Below are 22409 nucleotides of genomic sequence, written 5' to 3'. Positions count from 1 at the left end.
ACAGGCAGATCAATGAAGTACACTGCTGAGGAGAGCAGCGGGCGAGTCAGGAGAGGTCTGCCACGCCATGTGGTCACCTCCGGGACAGGCGGGGATCGAACTCATGTGGAAGTGGCTTGAGCTTCTTAGTGCTGTGCTTTAACTCGCTGCGCCACCAGGGAGTGCCGAAAGCAATATCCTTTTAATGGCATATTAAAGCTTGAAATCCACAAATGCTAGAAAACACTTGAAATTTCCCCAACATTTTAATGAAAGTGTTTGTAGAACAAAAAGTATTTTCTCAATATTTAATGATTCAAGAGTGTTGGGCTCAGTGAGTGGGATTCTTGGGTTCCCTCTGAACAGAGATTTCAGCCACTTCCTGTTCAGTCACACACCAGGTTTATCACAGGATAGCAGGTGTATTGTGGGGCAGGATTTGCACAGGAAGGTTGCATTAGGAAAGAGATACCTGCATAGACACAGGTGGGCATTTTAGGGCACCTCCATGTCACCAGAGCAAAGGGTCGTGTTCTTAGGTGAATGTTTTCACTGGTCTTGGTTGAACCCCTCCCTCTTTCTGTAGTTAGGATTGCTTGCTGTAAAGATTGTTAACCATTCCACCCCACCTCTGGCTCCTGCCTCCTGACGTTCCCATAGCCAGGTTTCAGGACGGTGTTCATCATTCCTTCCTCCACCGCCAGCCAGTCCAGAAGGCAGGCATGCAGAGCTGTGGGAGTCAAGGTGACCAGCTTCCCTGGCAGGTGTCCTCTTAGGCATGTGACACAGTCAGTTCTTCAGGTTTCCAGAAATGCTGCTGGAGCCAGTTAATGGTTGGTTATGAAGAGGGGCATGTGGAGGGCAATTCACTCTGAATGAACAGCTCATCCTAGAGAAGGAATACAACTCACAGTGGTCAGAGTTTGCCAATTCCTAAATTTTCTGCTGCAAGCTCCCCTCAAAGCAGGATGAAAATGAGCACTTTTATGTGTGAGGAATAGAACCAGTCATCACTGGAAAACCTTGGTTACTTATCCTTACGGTGTCTCCATTGTATGCAGGCAATGGAGTTTTGATCCCTTAGAATCTATAGTTAGAGGCAGCAATGAAGAGGAAGATGAATGAATTGTTGAATGTTGAGCATAACAGTTTACATCTCAGTTATCTGACTTAAGAAAGTCACATTCAGTGTAATATAAAAGTTACAGTTTCTCAGTTAAGTAAATTGTTGCTACTCATGATCTATTTCTACTTTACTCAGGTGCTTAGGTTTCTGGTATCTTCTTTCCTTGATAGCATCCTTTGAGGTACAGATTTGCTTTGATGAAATTGACCTGTATTTCGTTGTTGCTTGTTGTACATTTGGTGTCTAGCTGAGAAACCACTGAGGTGTTCATTTGGATTCCAGTGAACTTTTGTAACCGCCTTACATAGAATGGGATAGGGACCCAGCTTCACTCTTTTGCAAGTTAACATCCAACTGTACCAGCATTTGTTGAAAAGTTGATTCCCAAGATGATTGTCTTGGGAACTGTCTAATAACGACTTGACCATCAGTGTATGTTTGTTGTTATCATCTGTCTGTTCTACTCATCTGTCTATCTTTACATGATTGGACCTCAACTTTTAAAGCTCAGATTTCCAGGGTGAGCAAGGAAGGACCTTCAGAGCGGAGATAACTTGGCTGCAGGGAGCCTTTCTAGCCAGTGTGCGCTCCGGATTCACCCCGGCACCGGCGGTTCTCCCTTACCTGCGCATCCTGGTGTTTTTAAGATGCTTTATGCATTTTCTCTGTCACATATTCATTGTTTTCAGCTTGATTTCTAAAAACCTATCCCATGAATGTAAAAAAAACGAGATTCAAAATAATCATCTATAATTATGAATTTGGGGGCAGTATATCACTGAGAAAAAAATTGGGGGGAAGTGGGGGAGTCTTTCATGATATTTTAGGAAAAGATTTAGTCACTGTTGTTTTAAAAATGACAAAATGTAGCACCTTGCATTCTCTGAGAAGTTTTTCTCCTCCAGCTTTCTGTTGGGGGATTATGAATCTCATTAACGGGACAAGCCTATAAGACCACTGCTTTTACTATTGGGCATTAAGATAGTAATTAGTTCTGGTTTAAGATCTTAGCTATTGGGACCTTCCTGCTGGTGCAGGAGTTAAGTCTGAGCACTATGAAGTTATCGGCAGCCACTGCAGCACTAGTTTGATCCCTGGCCAGGGAGTGACCCTCAGGGCGCAGAAGACCTCTCCTGACCCACCCTTTGCTCCCCTCAGCAGTGCATTTCAGTAGATCCACCTGTTCTGCTCCCCACTCTGTCTCTGGTGAGTCCTCTCACCCTGTACACCTCTGGCCTGCACCCCAGTTCTTGTGTGCATAAATTAAAAATAATCTTTTAAAAAAAAGATGTTAGGGGCCCTCCCTGTGGCGCAGCGGGTTAAAGCACAGCACTAAGAAGCTTAAGCCAATTCTGCATGAGTTCGATCCCTGCCTGCCCCGGAGGTGACCACATGGCGGGGCAGACCTCTCCTGACCTGCCTACTGCTCCCTCAGCAGTGTACTGCGTCCATCTGCCTGTTCTGCTCCCCACTCTGTCTCTGGTGAATCCTCTCACCCTCCGCATCTCTGGCCTGTACCCCAGTTCTGTATGAATAAATAAATAAATCTTTAAAAAAAAAAGATGTTAGGTAGTAATAACAAAATCAGCCTTCCTGTTTTATGAGAGGAAGCTGAGGCAGTGAGGAAGCGATCACTTCAGAGACCTGAGCTTCGCTGAAGGACAGTCAGCGCCAACAGCTGGGTTGCACACAGACCAGGCCCCCAGTGGCCCAGAGCTAGACTCTTAGCCCAGCGGTGCCTCTCAGCTGTGTCTCCCCAATTCTTCCATCGAAACCCATTTTTGCTTTGTCTGCTCTCATTTTCTCCAGCCCTCTTGTGGTGGAAATGAGAAAAGGACCTGCAGGAGGCCTGAGAGTCCCAGGCACTAGAAGCTCAGGGCTGGAGGACCCTGGGGGAGTGTGCGGAAACGTCTGATCCCGGGGTGCAGCTCCAGAGGGCGGGGCGTGCTGGAGATGCATCTGTGCCCCTGGAGTTCTGAGCCTCGGGTTTGGACCACGCGGCAGAAAAACTGGTCTCGGGCCCTCCCTGGCGGTGCAGCGGGTTGAAGCGCAGCGCTATGAAGCTATCCATAGCCTCTGCAGCTCAGGTTTGATCCTGGGCCAGGGAGTGACCCACAGAGCGCGGCTGACCTCTCCTGTCTCCCCTCAGCAGGGTATTTCCGTCCATATCCTGCGCAGTCCACTCTGTCTCTGGTGAATCCTCTCACCCCCCACACTCTGGCCTGTTCCCCAGTTCTTGTGCATAAATAAATACATCTTAATAATAAAAAAAGAAAAACAGGTTTCCAGGTTACATTATAAAGCTTCGGACATTTGTGGACTTGTTTTTTCAACTCCCCGTTACTGAAGGGCAAGTTTTTAAAAAATCAACTTGTTCTGGTTTACTGCACGTGTACCTAGCTGGGACTTACATGTTCCCCCGCGTCTGGGAACGGCCCTTTTCCCTTTGGGTTCCTGGACAGTCAGTCAGTTGGGACTTCACACACTTTGAAGTGAGAGCAGGTGTATTTGAAGCCTGGTGCGCCCCTTGGCAGGCTGACAGGAGGAGGCGGGTCCAGAACAACTCGGTTCAGGAGTGGTGGCATCCCGCCACGCCCGGCTGAGGGGTGTGGAGCTGCTGGGAGGGCTGCCGTCTGCTTGTCTGAGAGGCGCCTCAACCTCTCTTTTGCCTCCTCTTCTCTCACCCACTATTTTTTTTTAAAATAATATATAGCAGTTTGTTTTGACATCATTTTGTGCCCTTTCCCATCTCAGTTGCAATACCCTTGCGCTTCCCATCACCAGATCAGATCACCCATGTGCCATCGCCATAGTCCAGTGCACCCTCACCCCCATTTTTGATCCCATTCCCCACTCCACCCCCATAGAATTCCTCTGGTATATGGCTGTTTATTATTTCCCCCCCGCCCTGGTCCATTATACTCCTGCTATGAGTGAAACTATCCAGTATTTTTCCTTTTCTTTCTGGCTTATCTCACTCAGCATGATCCCTTCCAGCTCCATCCGTGTTGCTGCAAAAGGCATGTGTTTATCTTTTATGATTGTTGAGTATATTCCATTGTGTATATGTACTCATCTTTTTTTTTTAGATCTATTTATTTATGCATACAGAACTGGGGTACAGGCCAGAGGTGCTGGGTTGGTGAGAAGATTCCCCAGAGACAGAGTGGGGAGCAGAGCAGGCAGATCGAGGAAGTACACTGCTGAGGGGAGCAGCGGGCGGGTCAGGAGAGGTCTGCCGCGCCATGTGGGTCACCTCCGGGGCAGGGATCGAACTCATGTTGAAGTAGCTTTAACTTCTTAGTGCTGTGCTTTAACCCACTGCGCCATCAGGGAGGTTCTATGTGCCACATTTTTTTAATCTGCTTTTGGGCATTTGGGTTGATTCCATGTCTTTTCTGTTGTAAATAAAGCAGCAATAAACATGAGGGTGCAGGTGTCTTTTTGAATTCATGTTTTTGTGTCTTTTGGGTAGATACCCAGGAGTGGGATTGCTGGGACCCATGGAAGCTCCATATGTAGCAGTTTTCCATAGTGGTTGTACTAGTTTGCGTTCCCACCAGCAGTGCGGGAGAGTTCCTTTCTACATCCTCGCCAACATCTGTTGCTGCTAGTTGCTTTAAGATGCACCTTCTCACTGGTCTCTCACCCACTTTTTCTCAGATTGTCAAGTGGTCAGACTGCTGCCTGCCCTTAGCTTGCAGACCTGGGGAGCCTTATCAGTTAATTGCCCAAGCCAGTGTGGATGACTTCAGCAAGCTGGGGGTGGCGTTCCTGGAAGAGAGACTCCAGATAGCCCATGGACTGGCCCCCCAGAAGATCATCTGTAAGTGACCATCTGCAGCAGGATGCTGGTGGGGGGACGATTGAGCACCCCTGTTTGGTGTGACTTGGAGGCAGAGCTTACTTGTTCATTTTAATTCAGTGAACAAGTTTGGCTTCACCATAGTGGCATAAAATTCATAAATGTGTTTGGGTTTTCTTGAAGTGCTTCTCCCTGAGTTGTACCTTGAATGCTTTTGAAATCTTGAACACCCCGACACCAGCTGAGGTCTCCACACGTTGAGCAAGAGTCTAGCAGCCATTTACTCTGCGCTACCTTGGGTGAAATAAATGCGTGCACACACCCTGGGTATGCCCCTTGCTAGCTTCACCATCCCATATTGACACCCCGGAGTGAAATTGGGAGTCAATCTGTGGCATCACCCCACTGAGCCTCACTTTTCCCCACCAGTCAAGTAGGAATTGAAGTTTTGGGGTTTGTAGGGAAAAGGTGTCGGAAAGGGCCCTCCTCTTGGGTACTGATTAAGGCAGGGAGTGCTCGGGACAGGAGCTGGGGTGCAGGGTGCCAGGGGTGTGAGCTGCGCGGGGCTGTGAAGTGACCCACCGTCTGTTCTGTTCCCGCCTCAGCGGTGCACTTGCAGGATTCCACACTCGAGAAGCTGAAGGGTCAGGCCTCACACACGCAGGCTGCTACCCTGCCGCTGAGCCCCACAGCCTCAGGGAAGAGTCAGCCCCAGCCAGACGCGATGGAGCACGGGGTCACAGATGAGCCGATGGAGCACGGGGTCACAGATGAGCCCCAGGGCAGGCCGGGCGCCGGGGGTGCCCCTGGGAGCGAGCCAGCCGGGGAGAGCAAGCAGGGCGTGGGCCCCACCGGCCATTGCCACCTCCATCTGTCCAGCTGCCACGAGTGTCTGGAGCTTGAGAACAGCACCATCGAGTCCGTCAAGTTTGCGTCTGCAGAGAACATTCCAGATCTTCCCTATGATTACAGCAATGGCCGCCTGGAGGGCATTGCTGATGCCATCTGCCCGGAGAGGGGAGGGAAGAGAGTCAACATCACGGGAAAGGCCCCCAACATCCTGGTGTACGTGGGCTCTGAGTCCCAGGAGGCCCTGGGCAGGTTCCAGCAGGTGCAGTCTCTCCTGGCCGACTGTGTGGAGCCTGACTGCTACACACTCTACCACCTGTCCAGGGACAGTGCGCTCCAAGACCCGTGGCCGGACAACTGTCTGCTCTTGGTCCTTGCCACCGGCGAGGCCATCGCTGAAGACCTGCACCAGAAGTTCCTGGCCTACCTTTCCCAGGGCGGGAAGGTGTTGGGCCTCGCTTCTCCCTTCACCTTTGGGGGCTTGCAGGTGACAAGCAAGGAAGCCTTGCAGGACACTGTCCAGAACTTGGTTTTCTCCAAAGCCGACCAGAGCAAGGTGAAGCTCCGTGTTCTGGGCAGTGGCTGTGTTTACGAAGAGGGCCCCGGGGAGGGGCCCGGCCTGGGCCGGCTCCAGGGCCGCCTGGACAGTGAGGACGAGGACAGGCTGATTGTGCAAGTGCCTTACGGGACGTGTGGAGGAGAAGCTGTTCTCTGTCAGGTACGAGCCCGGGTCCGGAACCCGAGTTTGGGCCTCCGGCAGGGATTTGCGTTCAGGCACTGATAGGATCTGAGAGTGTGGCCCACTGCTGACCCCGGGCTGCGAGTTCAGGGCACGCATATCCTGCCTTACCAATTACACGTGTTAGAGGAAGGAGACGAGGCATCGTGGGGTCGGGCGGCTGGTGAGCCAGGGCCGAGGCGGAAGGTTCTTCGTGTGTTGATGCGCACTGGCCGTGTCTTTCCAAACCCGCCCCCTCCCCTTGGCCCCTGGAATTGAGCTTTCCTTAAATGTGAAGGATTTGAGAGCCCCAGGCGGGGAAGCCCCAACATCAGTGACCCTTCTGTTAGAAGGTGATCGTGGAGAGCAGGGAGCCCGTGGGCCACAGTGGTGGAAGGCACCTCAGGCTGTTCTCCCTTCCGACTTCTCGTGTTAAAGTCTAGACTCTGGCCCTCCCTGGTGGCGCAGCGGGTTAAAGCATTGCACTAAGAAGCTAAAGTCACTTCTGCATGAGTGACCCACAGACCCCGCCTGCCCCGGAGGTGACCACAGGGCGCGGCAGACCTCTCCTGACCCGCCTGCTGCTCCCCTCAGCAGTGTACTTCGTCGATCTGCCTGTTCTGCTCCCCACTCTGTCTCTGGTGAAGCCTCTCACCGCCCCTGTACCTCAGGCCTATACCCCAGTTCTGTATGAACAAATAAATAAATCTTAAAAAAAAAATCTAGACTCTGGGGAAATGTCACTGGATACAGATTGGCGCAGCTTGGGGTGAGGTGCGTAGTTACTCAGGGAAGAAAACTGGCAGCTTCCCAGCCAGGGAGCCTCGGCTCACCTGGTCTGTTTTCCCACCGTTCTCCTTTTGGCTTTTTTTCTTTAAAATGTATTTATTTATGCACACGAGAACTGGGGTTCAGGCCAGAGGTGCTGGGGGCAGAGGGGTAAGAGGATTCGCCAGAGACAGAGTGGGGAGCAGAAGAGGTGGATCTGCAGAAACCCACTGCTGAGGGGAGCAGCGGGGAGACAGGAGGGTTCTGCTGGGCCCTCCCTGGCTGGGGTCGAACTCCTGCTGCAGTGGCTGCGGACAGCTTCATGGTGCTGCCACCAGGAAGGGCCCTATTTTTTTTGGCTTTTTGTTTGAGCCAATGGGAGCAGGAGAAACTTCCAGATTCCTGTGCTTTGAAAGTCTTGTAATGCCTCAGGGCGGTGTCTGAGTGCAGATGGACCCTCGAGGCCTTGCTGACCTCATGAGTGTAGCTAGGTAGAGGTAGGTGTTCTGCCCAGAATACTCCCAGGAGGAGTGTAAGGATTTTTGTTTTACTCCAGAGATCTTCGAGTTAGAGAATGGTTTCCTCGTGTTTCGTTTTCTCACTTCACAGACTGTCTCTTGCCATCCCTTCTAGAAGCGGCGTGACTAGGGCCTCATGACCGGACCTTGTCCGAGGGGTGTAGATCGGTTTTTCTATTCTCAAGCCCACTCTGTGTCCTCAAGCCCCTCGCACTTAATGACACGCATCATTAAGAAATCTGGACACAGGACAGATGATGAGCTTGACCTGGGCAGGCTGCCTGCCGGTCACAAGCCTCACGTGTGAGTTTTGGGTGCCTACAACTGGGCCATCTCTCTTTCCCTCTGCACTTACGGTAACTAACGATGCATTCTCAGAAAATCCACCTCGAAACCCGACTTCCGAGAGCTGTGTTTCAGTTTCGCACGGTGAGTTGTCCCTCCCCCGTGCACAGACCCTACTGGAAAATCGATTGGGCACTGTTGTGATCCACTTCTTTGGGCGATACCGCAAAGCTGCTGGCTGCCCCATTTAAAGTGACCCCAGCTCTGTCATAAAATTCGATACCGCCTGCAGCGCCGTAGGAAAAGCAATCTGATGCAGCTTCAAAAATCGGATTCGGAGGCTTAGAACACCACTTTTGATTTTCAGGGACTTCCAGTCTCCACAGGAAGGGCCCCGTCTTCTCCTGGGCCCTGCATCACCGCTCACCCCCCCTCGTGCCGACCCCCCAGAGCAGCCCAAGATGTTATCCCAGGCCGCTTACCGTCCTCCTCCCTGTTCAGTTTCATCGTTCTCGTCTGCCGTGACTGGAGTAGGCTGTGACCCAGTGGGCGGAGGCCCAGTGAGCCGAGGCCCAGCAGTGAGGAGGAGCGGGCGCCCTCGCCCTCGTGGAGGGCTCTGCTTGCTTCCCTGCGCTCCGCCCGCCCTGCAGGACCCGAGGCTTGGCTGGCTTTCTTTTCCAGGGCTGGGGAGCCGGCCGGAGGTGGTCTCGCACGTGATGGGAGACAAGCTGACTTTCCCTCTCAGTGGCCTGGCTGTGCTGCTTGGATGGCCGTTTCTCAGCGTGCACCCGCACGCTCGGGCCGGGCCTGTGATTTGGGGTGCAGCCCTCTGGGCCTGGAGGGTGTTGGCAGACCCGGCCTTCACACCTCTGTGGCAGCACCTCCCGGCCCTGTTGTGACTGGAGATGTTTCTAGTTTGGCCAGAGAGTCTTTTGTCTCATTTTTAAAATGAAACTTTATTGGTTAATTTTTTGGAGTCGAAGTAACCGTGGTTTAGCGCACTGTGGGTTTCAGGGGCTCCACGCTCTCTCCGCACCCCGACGCGCCACCAGGATCCCGCTGTCTGGCTTCCCCTGCCTGTGCCCTCACCCTTCACCCGACCTCCGCTCCCCTGGCAGTGCCAGCGCCTTGTCTGTGTTTTGCTTTGTCTCTGTTTCACCTGTCAGTAAACCTTAAGGCATCTTCCTTTCTGCATTCTGACTTCTCCCCAGAAGACTGGATCTGGAAGAAGCCGAGTTGCGGCGGTGACCCCGTCTCTGTGGGACACGCCTCAGAGGAGGAGGCCTCGGGCGTGTCCCCTCCTGCCGGGGAACCGCCGTGCTGGGCCAGGGGCGGCCCCTCTCCCGCCCTGCCCAGGGCTGTTCAGGGCACTTTTTTTACTTTGATATATATATGTATATATATATTTTCAAAAACAACGTAATAGTTTACTTTTACATCATTTTGTGCCTTTTCCACCTCAGTTGTAATCCCCGTGGGCTTCCCATCACCAAATCACCCCTGTGCCATCACCATAGTCCAGCACACTTCTCCCCCCGCACCGTTTTTGATCCCATTCCGCACTCCACCCCTGTAAAATGTCTCTGGTATATAGTTGTTCGTTATTATTATTATCATTATCATTATTATTATTGTTGTTGTTGTTATTTTTAAAGATTTATTTAGGCATACAGAGCTGGGGTACAGGCCAGAGGTGCAGGGGTGGTGAGAGGACTCACAGAGTGGGGAGCAGAGCAGGAAGACTGATGGACTGAAACACATTGCTGAGGGTTGCAGCGGGCGGGTCAGGAGAGGTCTGCCGCGCCCTGTGGGTCACCTCCGGGGCGGGGATCGAACTCATGCTGCAGTGGCGTTAGCTTCTCAGTGCTGCGCTCTAACCCACTGCGCCACCAGGGAGGGCCTAATATTGTTATTTACCCCCCTGGTCCTTTATGAGTGAAGCCATCTGGTATTTTTTCTTTTCTTTCTGGCTTATTTCACTGAGCATGATCTCAGGGCGCTTTTACCCACTCTGCCATCTGCACAGTATGTCTGGCCCGGTACCCTTGGGTGGGAACTGAGAGATTTCGAGTTGCTCACAGCCTGTGTCTTTTGCTTTCCCCTAGACGGGGTGGGGCGTCTGTGCCACTGGAACCCACAGTTCACTCTGCAAAAGCAAGAGAGACTAAAGCAGACGCCCTGAGTGCCTTCCTGGGGACCCCGCAGGTGCTCGGGGCCAGTGACGCCTGGCACCCAGCACGCGCCTCCACCCAGGGTACCGGCGCGGGCAGGGTCCCCGCTCCAGGGGGCGGGAGTCCAGTGCTTTCCTTTGCATCTTCTTACGGCTCGTCATCGCTTCTCAGATATATTCAGTTCAGAGTTTGACATGCTTGGCAGTTAGAAGGGTCCGTGGTCAAGTTTCCAGAAAAGCCGACGGGTCGTGGGCCCGGGCTCACAGGCACGTCTCCGCCACAGGTGCACCTGGAGCTGCCGCCCGGCTCTGCCCTCGTGCGCACGCAGGAAGACTTTGACTTGCTCAAAGCCAGCAACACCCGGCGATACGAAGTGCTCCAGGAGATCCTGACGACCCTCGGCCTGAGCTGTGACGCTGGACACCTGCCTGCCTTAACACCGCTTCACCTGCTGTGCGCCACGCAGGTGAGTGTGAGGGAGGCCCCCGGGCCTCTCCGGGACCCTCGCCGCAGTCATCCCCCCATTGAGGGTCCAGTTTGGACGTCCAGGGTGACTTTCTGTGTCTGCTTCAGACACCGGCCTGGCCCCGGGGCCTCCTGCGGGCTGACCGTGGTTGGCAAGGGGGGGACTTTGGGGCCTTCCAAGGAGTCTGAACCTTTGGCTCTCCTTTCTAGGGACGAAAGGGCCCCTGTTTTAGGTGTCAGGGTCCTGTTGGGAATAAGATCACGGGGTTTGGACCTTCGCAGCCAGTCTCTGGGCGGGCAGCTCTCGCTGGTTCTTCCATGCAATGGCTCCCGTCTCGCTCGTGGCCCTGGGCTCCCGTCAGACCTTCTGGTCTTGTCTCCGAGACGCCCACGCGGCCGGGAATGCACTCAGGAGGGCTCCTGGCCCTTTGCTGTGGGCGCTGTGGGCCGCCTGCTGGCCGAGGCTCCGCCCCCGTGCGCCCCACGTGCCGTCCGCTTCTTGTCGTGGCAGATCGTCGCAGGGTCTGTGTCTGTGTGTGCCTCGTGTGTCGCGTGACCGTGCAGTTCCGGCAGGTACCCAGCGTCCAGGCGGCGCTAAGTGCTAACCGGACCTGCTTTCTCGGGAAAAGAACACGCCATGTCCCCCCACCCTGACCGTGCTCCTGCAAGAGGAGGACCTCGGGTCCCACTGAGCGCCCTGGTGGCCAGAGCGGAGCCCGGAGCCGGCTGAGCTGTGCTCGTTCGGAGAAGACAGATGAGTGTAAGCACCGGGCGCCTCGCAGGGTTGTTGGAGCGCTCGGGGCTCAAGATGCCGAAAGCCTGTGGAAGCCGCGTTGTCAGTGCTGAGCTCTGTTGCTCTGCTTTTGCCTTCTTGGCCTTATGTATTCATTTCACGGTCTATTCATTTATTTCACTTATGAATCTATATTTAACATCCTACTAATAGTATATTAATTAATCTGTGTCTAATATGCAGTTATATTTTATACATGTTACAGATAATTATATTGTATAATATACAGTCATGTTTGGCCATGATATAGTAATATAGCACAGGTCTAGTTAATATAGAAGTGCGTGATGTATATGTCACATAGTATATATTTTGGGGGTTAATATTGAGTTTATATTACACATTTTAATATGCTATCTTGCCTAATTCTGCATTATATTATTGAATAAATTACAAGTGTATAAAGTGCCTAACAAGTGCCTGCTGTCTACAGACTCCAGGTAATGCTTGAACTGTTAATGTAATATAGCAATGGATGATGCTTTTCATTTGAGAACTGTTCTTTTTTAAAGATTTATTTATTTATGCACACAGAACTGGGGTGCAGGCCAGAGTTTGGGGGGTGGTGAGAGGCTTCACCAGAGTCGGAGTGGGGAGCAGAACAGGCAGATCTACAAAGTCCACTGCCGAGGGGAGCAGCGGGGAGATAGGAGAGGTCTGCCGCGCCCTGTGGGTCACCTCCGGGGTCTCCTCTGGGGTGGGGATCGATCTCGCGCTGAAGCAGTCCCCGCTTGGCTCAGCTCCACAGTGTAGCGCTCCAGCCCGCGCCACCGGGAGGGCCTGGGACTTTTCTTGTATTTTGTTCTCTCCACACAGTGCTGGGTCAACTTGCGCTGAGTGGTGCCCCTGGGAATTAGGGGGGTGCCTTTGGCTGGCACCACGCTCTTGGGAACTCAGCTCATTTCTGTCCGTTTCACCTGTTTAGTTAATAGAAGGAGAAACCTCCCTTTTATCTTGTGACTTACAGAAAAGCTCCTACCGAGAACCTGCTTGCATCCCCATCTTCGGGGGCTGGGCAGAGCATGAGGGTGGGTGGGTGGGGTCACTGCTCCCCAGGGGCTGCGACCCCTCCTTCTTTCCCAGGCGAGGAGGCTGCAGCCTGCTCCGAGGCCAGGGAGCTAGGCAGGCCAGGGTGTCCTGGCCTTGCCTCTGCACCCCAGACCCCGGGCTACTGCTGGGGCCCTGGCCTCGCCCCGGGAGGGGTGGCCCCAGCCGCTGACAGGCGGGTGTGACCGGGTGCCTGAGCCTCCATTACCAGCCCAGATGCCCCGTGGGCGCTCCTGGTTTCGTCCTCCAGCGTGTGAGGGCGAAGTGGGGGGTGATGGTCACCCCCACTCACACCTTGGCTACGGGAGACTGCAACAGGGTTAAAGCCAAAGCTGCTCTGTACACGTGTGCGCCTCGGCCTGACTCCAGCCTCCGGAGCGCCTCCGCCTGATGGCTTGGGAAGAGTCATTGCCACGAGTCGCTGCTTCTCGCTTGAGTCCTCCCTGGGGTCCGACTCACCTGCAGGTGCCCACCTGGACCCTGTCCTCCCCACTGCTCCCTGCTGCGTTCGCTTCTGCTTTGGGAGCCCAAGATCCTGGTGGTTGTTGTCTGAGAGCTGCTGTGGGGGGAGATGGGAGGAGCCAGGGTTCCAGAACGTTCCCGGAGCCACATTCTCCAGGGGAAGCAGGTGTAAGCGCCTCACTGCGCTGCTCTCTCGAGGCAGCCGGCCACTTCCGCATCCGCGTGGGGTCGCCTCTGTATCGGCCTGGCCACGGGTTGTCTGTAGATTTGGGTGGTTCTTTCTGTTTGCTTTTCTTTCCCGGCCGCCTTAATAGGTCTCAGTGCCCCCGTGGAGTCAAGTGCCCTGGGCGGGCGGGGCCTTGGCCCGGTGGCCCCCACTCTGCGGCCCAGCCCACCCCAGGCTCATCCCTCCCTCCCTGGGTTCCTGCCGGCAGCTGCTCCCCGCCATGCTGCACCGGCGGGGTCCCGTGTCTCCCCACACGGTGTCGCTGCGAGCCAGGCTGCCCGGGACCAGCCTGCCAGGGTGAAGTTGTTCTTTGGAGACTGAATTTCCCCTCCCTCACCGCCATGAGGTGTATTTGTGACCTCCCATCATTCTGGTGGGCCGTCCTTTGGGCTGCTGGAAATTATCAGTGCTTCCGCAGCTGATACTGCTCTTTCATTCAACAAAGGCTGCGAATGAGGGGCCCAGTGGGTGGGCGGGGAGGGAGCAGCCCGGTACCCTGAGCTGCAGGCCCCTGTGGTGCTGCTGCTACCCTCCCCCTGCGGCCTCCCCTCCCCCTGCCAGGAGGGGCCGGGCTCTGGCTCTGCCCCTGAGCGCACAGGCTGGGAGGAGGCACCAGGGCCTCTGATCCAAGTAGGATTGTAGCCAGCCCAGTGGCCAGTTGCCGGCGTGTCCCGGGCCATGTGTGGACACTGTTGCACTGAGCCCCATGGGGTCAGCTTGGCCTCGTAAAACGCAGCCACCATGACTTCGGGGTGTCCCAGTGCAGGACCCACCCAGACGCTGGCTCTGCGCAGGAGCAGACCGAGGGCCACCACGCCCAGGCCTCAGAACGATGCCCTGTGTCCAGCGGCGGTGGACACACGTGCACGCAAGGCCACACACTGTCCACGGGAGAAGGGCTGGAAGGGAACGTGACACACTGTGCTCTTGGGGATATAGGCCGAGGGGGGATTGGAATTGGCTTAGATTTTTTTTTTTGCATTTTCCACGTACTCTGTTTGACCACGTATTATTTTTGGAATGAACAAAGCCAGTGACTGAACAAATAAAAAAATGACTTTGTGTCATGGGACTTTAGGTATCCCATGAGTGGACAGAACCGAGCGTCAGACCTCAGGGACTCCCGCAGCGGTCTCTGCTCACGTGGGTTGAACCCTGTCGCACCCCAACCGCTCGGCACCCCAACTGCTGCGCTGAGGCTGTTGGCTTCGTTCCTGCGTGGCCGTGTGTGGCTGGGTTTCGTGGCCGGCTCAGGGTGCAGGCGGTGGCTCGGCCTCCCCTGCCTGTCCACTCTGGAGGGTCCTGCGGGGCCGTTCACCATGCTGGTGCCCACACGGGGCGCGCAGGTGACTGCTGGGCTGTTCTCAGAGGCCTCCCCGGCCAGCCCTCCCGGCAGGTCATGGTGGCGAAGGCTTCCGGGTTGGGGGCGCCACCTCCTGGACCCCCTGCCCTGGTGGAGACATGCTTAGCAGGGCTGCCCTCCTGTGGGGGTGGGAGTGTGTGAGCCACACCGATTTAGCCTCTACCCTTGCAGAATTGACAGGCCACTTGAGAGACTCTCCTCTTATTTCCATTTCCCTGGGCTCTGCTTCCATTTTTACCTCTGCCAGAGAGGTGGCAGGGGTGGGGGGGGGGCTGCAGGAGCCTTGGGGGGGTATGTGGAGAGGGCAGGGGCAGATGTGCATAAGTCTGGGAACTAGCTGCTGCCTCCTTAGCAAAGCTGATGCCTTTGTCCCCTCCCACCCAGCAAGGGGTGTGGGGTGGGGGGGAGCCCCAGGGGGAGGGGAGGACTGTGCACACCTTCAGAGGCCAGCCAGGTGGCTGGGGAAAACACAGAGCTGAAGTTCTTGGGGTGTCCTGGGGGCGGGGCTGTGGAGAGGGCCAGAGGGGGGGCGGGAGTGGCTGGGACCAGCCCAGCAGACCTGTGGGCGCTTTGCCTGGGAGCAGGATGTGATGGCCCCAGGACTGACCCCAGGCTTGGTGCTAAAGCACCTGGGCCTGTGTGTGTGAGAGTGTGTGTGTGTGAGTGAAGGTGAGAGTGTGTGTGAGTGTGTGAGAGGGTGTGTGAATGTGTGTGAGGGTGAGAGTGTGTGAGGGTGAGGGTGTGTGTGAGTGTGTGTGAGTGTGTGTGAGGGTGTGTGTGTACATGTGTGTGTGTGAGGGTGTGTATGAAGGTGAGTGTGTGTGAGAGTGTGAGTGTGTGTGAGTGTGAGTGTGTGCATGCAAGCGTGTGCGCGAGTGTGAGTGTGGTCTCGGTAGTGTGGGAGCGTTCGATGCAGTTTGTGCTTAAAAACAACAGCTGGCATGAAAATGTCCTTTTGCTTCAACCCCAGACTAGTTGCTGTGAGACTTTTCCTCTCCCCCACCCCACCCCAAAACAGGTGTCACGGGAAGGGTAGTTTTGATATTTGTAAACTAGTGTGGCCCTCCCCCCCCCCCAGCGACTTTGACTTTTGATGTCGGTTGCTTTTTGAAGAGGCTGGGGCTGAGCCATACCACATGCTCCTTCCCCGCCTTCTCCGCTTGGCCTCTGCATCTCAAACATCGGGCCTTGCTGTGGAAGACCCTGGAACACGAGAAGGGCTTTCTCATCTTCACAGCCGGCTTCGCGCGTAACGGGGTGTCTCCCCAGCTTCTTGGGCCCTTGGGGGTCTCCACGGCTCTGATGGGTGGGGGCGCAGGAGGCTCCAGGCCACCCCCCCCCCCCGCCCCACCGCAAGCTGGGGGTGAAGGCATCAGGCCTTTTCCTGAGCCAAGGAGGAATTGGCCGCCTGAAAGAGCTTTGCTCCCCCCCCCCCCCGCCTTTAATCCCAGTTCCGAATCCTGGATGTACAGCGAGAAGGAAACTTTTCGTCTTACTCTAAAAAATAATTTTCGGAGACGCCAGCTCAGAGAGAAGCGGTGTTCCAGGTGCGCAGGGAGCAGCTTCTGACATGCGGCTGACGGGCGCCGGCTACTCCTCACCGGCAGCTGGCAGATTAAAGCGAACCTTTCACAGCTTCATGGGGCTGCGTGTTTTCGGGAGCTTTCAGATCCCTCGTTCGCTCCTTTCTTTCTTCCTTCACCCTTCACCTACACTGGACGTCCTTTGTTTAACTGGCTTCCTGTTATCAAACTTAATACCGGCGGCAGAGGCGCTGGGATGGGTTTCGACGTGAAATGCGAGAGACAGCGTGGCGTGTTTCCTTAGTTCCCTTTATTTTACTCTGGGCGCCAGGGGCTTTGCAGCTGCTGGTTATTTTTTTTAAACATTTATTTATTTATGCAAGAACTGGGGTGCAGGCCAGAGGTGCAGGGGGTGAGAGGATTCACCAGAGACAGAGTGGGGAGCGGCCAGACAGATGAAACCCACTGTTGAGGGGAGCAGCGGGGAGACAGGAGAGGGCTGCTGCGCCCTGGGGTCCCTCCCTGGCTGGGGATCAAACTCGTGACCCCTTTGCAGTTGGTGCTTCTGCGCTGGGGCGGGGCCAGGCTGCTGTGCTCCAGGGCAGCAGGCCCAGGTGGCCTCCGCGGGCTCCTTCGCCCTCGCTCCCTCTGCGGGCCTGGGGAAGGGGTGAGGTCTTGCAGCCAGAGGCACAGCTTGCTGCCCAGTTCCTTGGGGGTCGTGAGCCCATCTAGGCAGGGTGGTTATTTCCTCAGACTATGCATATCTCCTGCTGACACACTCGCAAATTTTGTGGATGGGAAACAGGCCCTTTGGAATAAAATATCCTGCAGACCAGCACTCTGTCTCCGCAGCAGCCGTGGCCTAATAGCTGCCATGTGTGATGGCACAGGCTGGGCCCGGGCTCCGGGAGCGCTTGAAGCTGTCTCCAGAGAGGTCTGAAGGCAGATTTTGGGCTCCCACGGCTGCGTCCCACGGGCTCGGGAGTGAGCCCACAGGGGACCAGTGGAGGGTCTGGGGGTGGGGGGCAGAGCCTGGGCCGGGGTGGGGGTCCGCACCCCTTCACTGGGAAACCCTGAGCGCCCTGCCCTGCGCGCTCAGGAATGTTGGGGTGGGCCCCAGTACCGTTTGATAAATGTCGGACTGGAGATTTCCGGGATGTGAATTCAGGGAAGTGCATTCCCTCCCGATAGGCTCAGAATTGGAGAATGCTGCCCCATGCTTGCACTTCCTGGAAAAATGTTGATAGTGTTTCAGAGCTGGCTTGGCCTTCCCTCTCCCGCCTGAGCAGGAGGGCAGAGACTCGGGGCCCAGGCCTGAGCCCCGGGCGTGCTGGGTCTGTTTAGGGAAGACTCTTTGGTGTCCGGTTTGACAGCAGGTAATCAGTCTGTCTGTCTGTCTGTCCACCAGTCTCTGTCTCTTGGAGATAAGGAGAAGGGCTGAGGGCTCCCCGCTGCGCCCTGGGGATGCTGGGGCTGGCCGCACTCCCTTCCAGGTGCTGGGTGTTTCTAGAACATGCCTACATTACCCCGCTGCTTGTATTGTGAGTAGTTTTCTTTCCGACAGTGTTTTCAGGCTTCTGTTTAATAATATCAGTGCAAGAAATGTTGGACTTTTAGACAATAGTTTTGGCCCTTGTTGATCTTGGAAGATACGATTTCTAGTGAAAAAATTCTCAAACGCAAGCCAAGTTTGATCAGTGGAGAAACATGCATGGCTTAAAATGCAAATAATTTAGTCCTTAAAAAGCATGTTTTTTTTCAGTGTTGAAATTATTTGTTTTGATTGCTGACTTGCATCTTTGCCATTTGGATTATATATATGAGTTATGTTATAGGTTATATGTGTTATTGTAGACATAGAATATATTATGTGTATATGTATAATTGACACATGTTGAAATTCATAGTTTTTTTTTTTTTAATTTAAATCAAACCTTCAAGAAAATGCTGTATGATTATTGAAAGGCTCCTTTGGAGAGAGGCCTTTTTCCATTTGCCTCTGAGGATGAGAGATTGAGGTTGTAATTTCTAGGTTTGCTGACTAGGAAATGTGCTTTCTCTTTGCTGCATGGAGATTTACAACAATGTTGGACATTTTTTCTGTGAGTGTCAGGTGTGGGGAGGTAGGAGTGATGGCCAGCACCAACCGTCCCCTTAACATCTTGCCTGAGTTTGAAGTCCAGACTCTAAATCGGTCTCCCTGCAATCCAGACTGAGTCAGGTCTCCCTGGAATCCCGACCCCGAGCCGGGTCTCCCCGCAGTCCGGACCCCGAGCCGGGGCTCCCTGGAATCCCGACCCCGAGCCGGGTCTCTCTGCAGTCTTGACCCCGAGCCGGGTCTCCCTACAGTCCCGACCCCGAGCCAGGTCTCCCCGGAATCCCGACCCCGAGCCGGGTCTCCCTGCAGTCCCGACCCCGAGCCGGGGCTCCCTGCAGTCCAGACTGAGGTGCCAGCGGCCCCATCACCAGGTGCCGGAGCGGCTGACTCCCGGTGGACATGTGGCTGCTGTCACACACCAGAAGCTTTAAACCTGCTTGTCTCTTGTAGACAAAGGACAGTTTGGAAATTTGAAAGAAAAGCAAATATTCTTCTAAAAAAAAAAACTTGTAAAGGGTTGCTTTTCTAATGCCACAGGAAAGTTTTTGACAAGTTGTTTTCTTGTCTTTAAGCAAAAATGAATCCTATGTGCCATAGTTATTTTAGAGTGTAATTGAGTGATGGCCCACTAATCCCATTCCCATTTTTAATAATAAATAAGGAAACCCGCCTTTTAAACAAAAATGTCAGATGTGATTTGGTATATTTAAAACTCTTGCTGGTAGTGGCGTGGACCCAGACACCGTCTGCCTTTGGCAATCTGGACAGTCGCTTTCCTTGGAAACTTCAGTACGCGTGGTCGTTTTTGTAGTCCACGGAATGCTTCAACACATGGTCATTTTTGTAGTCCACGGAATGCTTCGAGGGACGATGTGTCCTCCCATCACACCGCTCCGTTCTGCCGGGAGTGGTAGACCAGATGACCTGTCACACCTCATCAGGATGCGGCAGGGTTTATGCTGCTCCCAGCAAAGCAACTAGACGCAGAACATTTTTCCTGGTAGACAGGAAAGGCTGCGCCTTAGGCTGCATTCCTTGACTAGGATCTGTTATTATCACCATGTTCACGTGTGTACTGAAACCATTGAGATCATCGATCGGTACCTTTTAAGTTAATTTAAGCACAGCAAAAATGTTTTGGTTTTGGCTTTATTGAATTCAGACTCTTCTACAAATTAATTTTACTGTTAATGTGAGAATGAGCAATGGGAGCTATAACAGCCTCCTTTTCACAAACAACATTTTTATTAATTTATGCTTTGAATCAGCTGTTGAATAAACACAGCCCTGTTACTGTCTTCTTGCTGGCTCCTGTGCTGTGACAAATTACCACGTTGGGCTCCTATCCTGGGAGCGGAGGGCGGTGGGGATGCACCCGTGTCTCCAGGCACCCACTCACCACAGTGATTCTGCTGAGTGGCTCGTCAAAAATAGCGGGGTCACACCTCCAAGCAGGCGGCTTGTGAGGGGTGCTCGGTCCCCCCACAGCAGAACAGTCTGGACATACATTCTTGCAGAAAATGAACGAATCTGCATTGGTAGCGGATCTCTTTCCCTGTACCTAAGAAACATATTTTCTTGCTTCTCAATAGCTGCATACTCAGTAAGAGAGAACGTGCCCTGGAGAAGTCAACAGAACATGCTGGAATGAACCAGGCTCATCCCTCTGCCTCGGTTTCCCATTCTGCTCCATCTTCCTTCCCCGTCCTCTTCTCTTGTGGGGTTTGGAAGAAGCCAGCACTCAGCCTCTCACCCGGGGGTGTTTTAGAACACTTGCGGGGGGCATAACCCAGTCCCACACTTACCGTAAAACAGTCCCGGTCTACACCTCCTACCAGTCAGCGCTCTGGCTTCCTGCTAGATGTGTGTGAAGAGGGGCTGTGCGTGGCCCGGGGCTCACGGAACAGACGCCGGGAGGAAGCAGCTAGCAATGTGTAGATAAAAGCCGCTGTGGCTTTCCCGGGAGGTGATTGGGAAGCTGATCTCTGGGCCTCTGTTAGGCTGCTCTGGAAACAGCGACAGGCACCCACCCGCGCGTCACGAGCCAGCGCAGCGAGGCCCGGGTTCCGTGGGCGCTGGCCTCGTTCGGGGCCCCGCGTGCTAACTCGGCTCCGGGGCTTTCGGTTCGGCTTGATGTGTGGCCTTTGACCCAGCCACTTTCTTACAATAAACAGTTTGTTGATGAGAGCAGCTGCCCGAGATTGTTTCCAGATTGTTCTGCTGTGGGGGGACCCAGCGCACCTCCGAGCCTCGGCTGGGAGCTTGGCCCGGCTCTGAGGCCGCAGCGCCTCTCGGGGTCCTGCTCTTTGCCTCCGGCGCAGGGGTGCACACTGTGCCCCTTGAAACCCGGCCTCAAGGGGAACCACCGCCATTGTGTTTTATCCTCCATGTGAACCAGAGCAGCATCTTCTAGAAGCTTCTGCCGCACGGAGCAGTTTCTCCCGTGCAGCCACAACTGCCGGCATTTGGTGTGTGGAGAGGGCGTTTGGCGTCTGGGAGGCCCTGGGCAGGCGGGCGGCAGGCGGGCGGCAGGAGGGCCTGGCGTCATGGCCAAAGCCGTGATCCTCCGAGGCCAGGGGCTTGCTGCGCAATGTTTAGGAAGGGGATGACTTCCAGACAAAGGTATTTCCCTGCCTGGCATTCTTTGCTTGCCCTTCTAAAATGAAGTCTCGTATCCTTTCCCTACTTTTGAACGACAGGATGCCGCTTTTTAGAGATTTCCACGCAGCCTAAACACTTCATGTGCGACGCACCCCCATGGGGCTGTGAGCTCACACCCCTGGCCCCGCAGCTCGCTGGCCAGGCCAGACCCTGATGCCGCTGGCCCTGCGGGGCTGCTGTCAGCGGGGGGATGAGCTCACCCTGGGGGGATGTCCGCCTGGTTAAGCTCCTGAGCCGGCTTCAAACGGGTCGCGCAAGCCTCCGGGCCTCTGAGGGCGACGTGGCCCTCCGGCCAGGTACGATGCGAAGCCTGGCTCTGATGGAGGCCTCTGATGCCCCCGTGTGCTTTTTGCCGTCAGAGCCCCAGGTCGCCAGGGGCACGCGATGGCGTGGCGACCGGAAGCTTCGCCCGGCTCTGGGTGAGCGTGGGGGAGGCCGGCCCTTGGGGCTGTCCAGGATCTGGGCCTTGGAGGAGGCAACCCCGGTACTCAGAGGGCCTCGGTGCGGGCCGGCAAGGGCAGGGGGTCGCTGAGAGCCCACCGAGATGTGGAAGGTCAAAGGTGCTTGTGCTGGTTTTGGTTTTTGACTTATTTTATTTTTTTTAATTTACTTAGTGTTCTAGTACTTTTTTGCAGTACTTGCTTCCACCAACATTGACATTTAATTCTCAAAGGTGACAGGTGTGCACCGTTCTGGTACTTCATAGACCTCCTACTTTAAGCTTGCTGTATTTATCGCTAAGTGTTTTTTTATCTCAGTCCCCTTCATTCCCTGGGGTATTTTCTCTCCTTTTTCTTTCATTTCCTTTTTCTCCTCTTCTCTCCCTCCCATCTGTCTTTGTCCTCCACCTCTCCCTAATCTCTCCTCCCTTCCCCTTTCTTAAAAAACACTGGCCTTTGGAGATTCCAGAATGAACAGCCGAACAAAAATACACAGTGAATGTTGAGCCCACAGGGGCTGGAGTCATGTTCTGGGGCCAGCCCCTTCATTCTCCCAAACTTTTATTTTTTTAAAGATTTATTTATGTATGCACACAGAACTGGGGTACAGGCCAGAGGTGCAGGGTCGGTGAGAGATTTCACCAGAGACAGAGTGGGGAGCAGAACAGGCAGATCTAGGAAGCACAATGCTGGGGGGAGCAGCGGGGAGACAGGAGAGGTCTGCTGCCATGTGGTCACCTCTGGGGCCGGGGATCTAACTCGCACTGAAGCAGCTGCAGCTGGTTTGCAGTGCTGTGCCCTAACCCGTTGCACACCAGGGAGGGCCTCTGTCCCCAACTTTTATTAAAAGGGATTATATCCTGTGAAAGGGCTTGAAAGAAACCCCCCCCCCCCCGTGGTCCTCACCTGGTGTCAGGCGAGCGCTTGGCCATGTTTTCCTGATGAAGCTGGTTTTTGGAAAGATGCTATGACAGTCAAAAGCAAAGCCCAGAACTGAGTGCAAGTTCATCACAGAGTGGGGTGCATTTCATGTTTTGCTTTTTGGCCTTGCTAAGGAAGGCACCCCGTTTCCATGCGGCCCTGGGCTTGTTTCTTTATTTGAAATAAAACCA

At 54.5% G+C, this 22409-nt stretch overlaps 1 protein-coding gene across 1 annotated transcript in view; it reads left to right on the top strand.

The window, feature by feature from the left end:
• The window catches only part of HLCS (holocarboxylase synthetase (biotin-(proprionyl-CoA-carboxylase (ATP-hydrolysing)) ligase)), a 143621-nt gene that overhangs the window by 14452 nt on the left and 106760 nt on the right, over positions 1-22409 (top strand). Inside the window, exons 4-6 of the mRNA XM_012730896.1 lie at positions 4769-4931; positions 5516-6477; positions 10503-10685. Of these exons, the coding sequence (XP_012586350.1) occupies positions 4769-4931; positions 5516-6477; positions 10503-10685 (1308 nt within the window). The remainder of the gene's footprint in view (positions 1-4768; positions 4932-5515; positions 6478-10502; positions 10686-22409) is intronic.

Source organism: Condylura cristata, unplaced genomic scaffold (assembly GCF_000260355.1).
Source record: "Condylura cristata isolate star-nosed mole 26May11 unplaced genomic scaffold, ConCri1.0 scaffold00003, whole genome shotgun sequence".
Lineage (NCBI taxonomy): Eukaryota > Metazoa > Chordata > Mammalia > Eulipotyphla > Talpidae > Condylura > Condylura cristata.
This window is presented reverse-complemented; position numbering and strand designations above follow the sequence as displayed.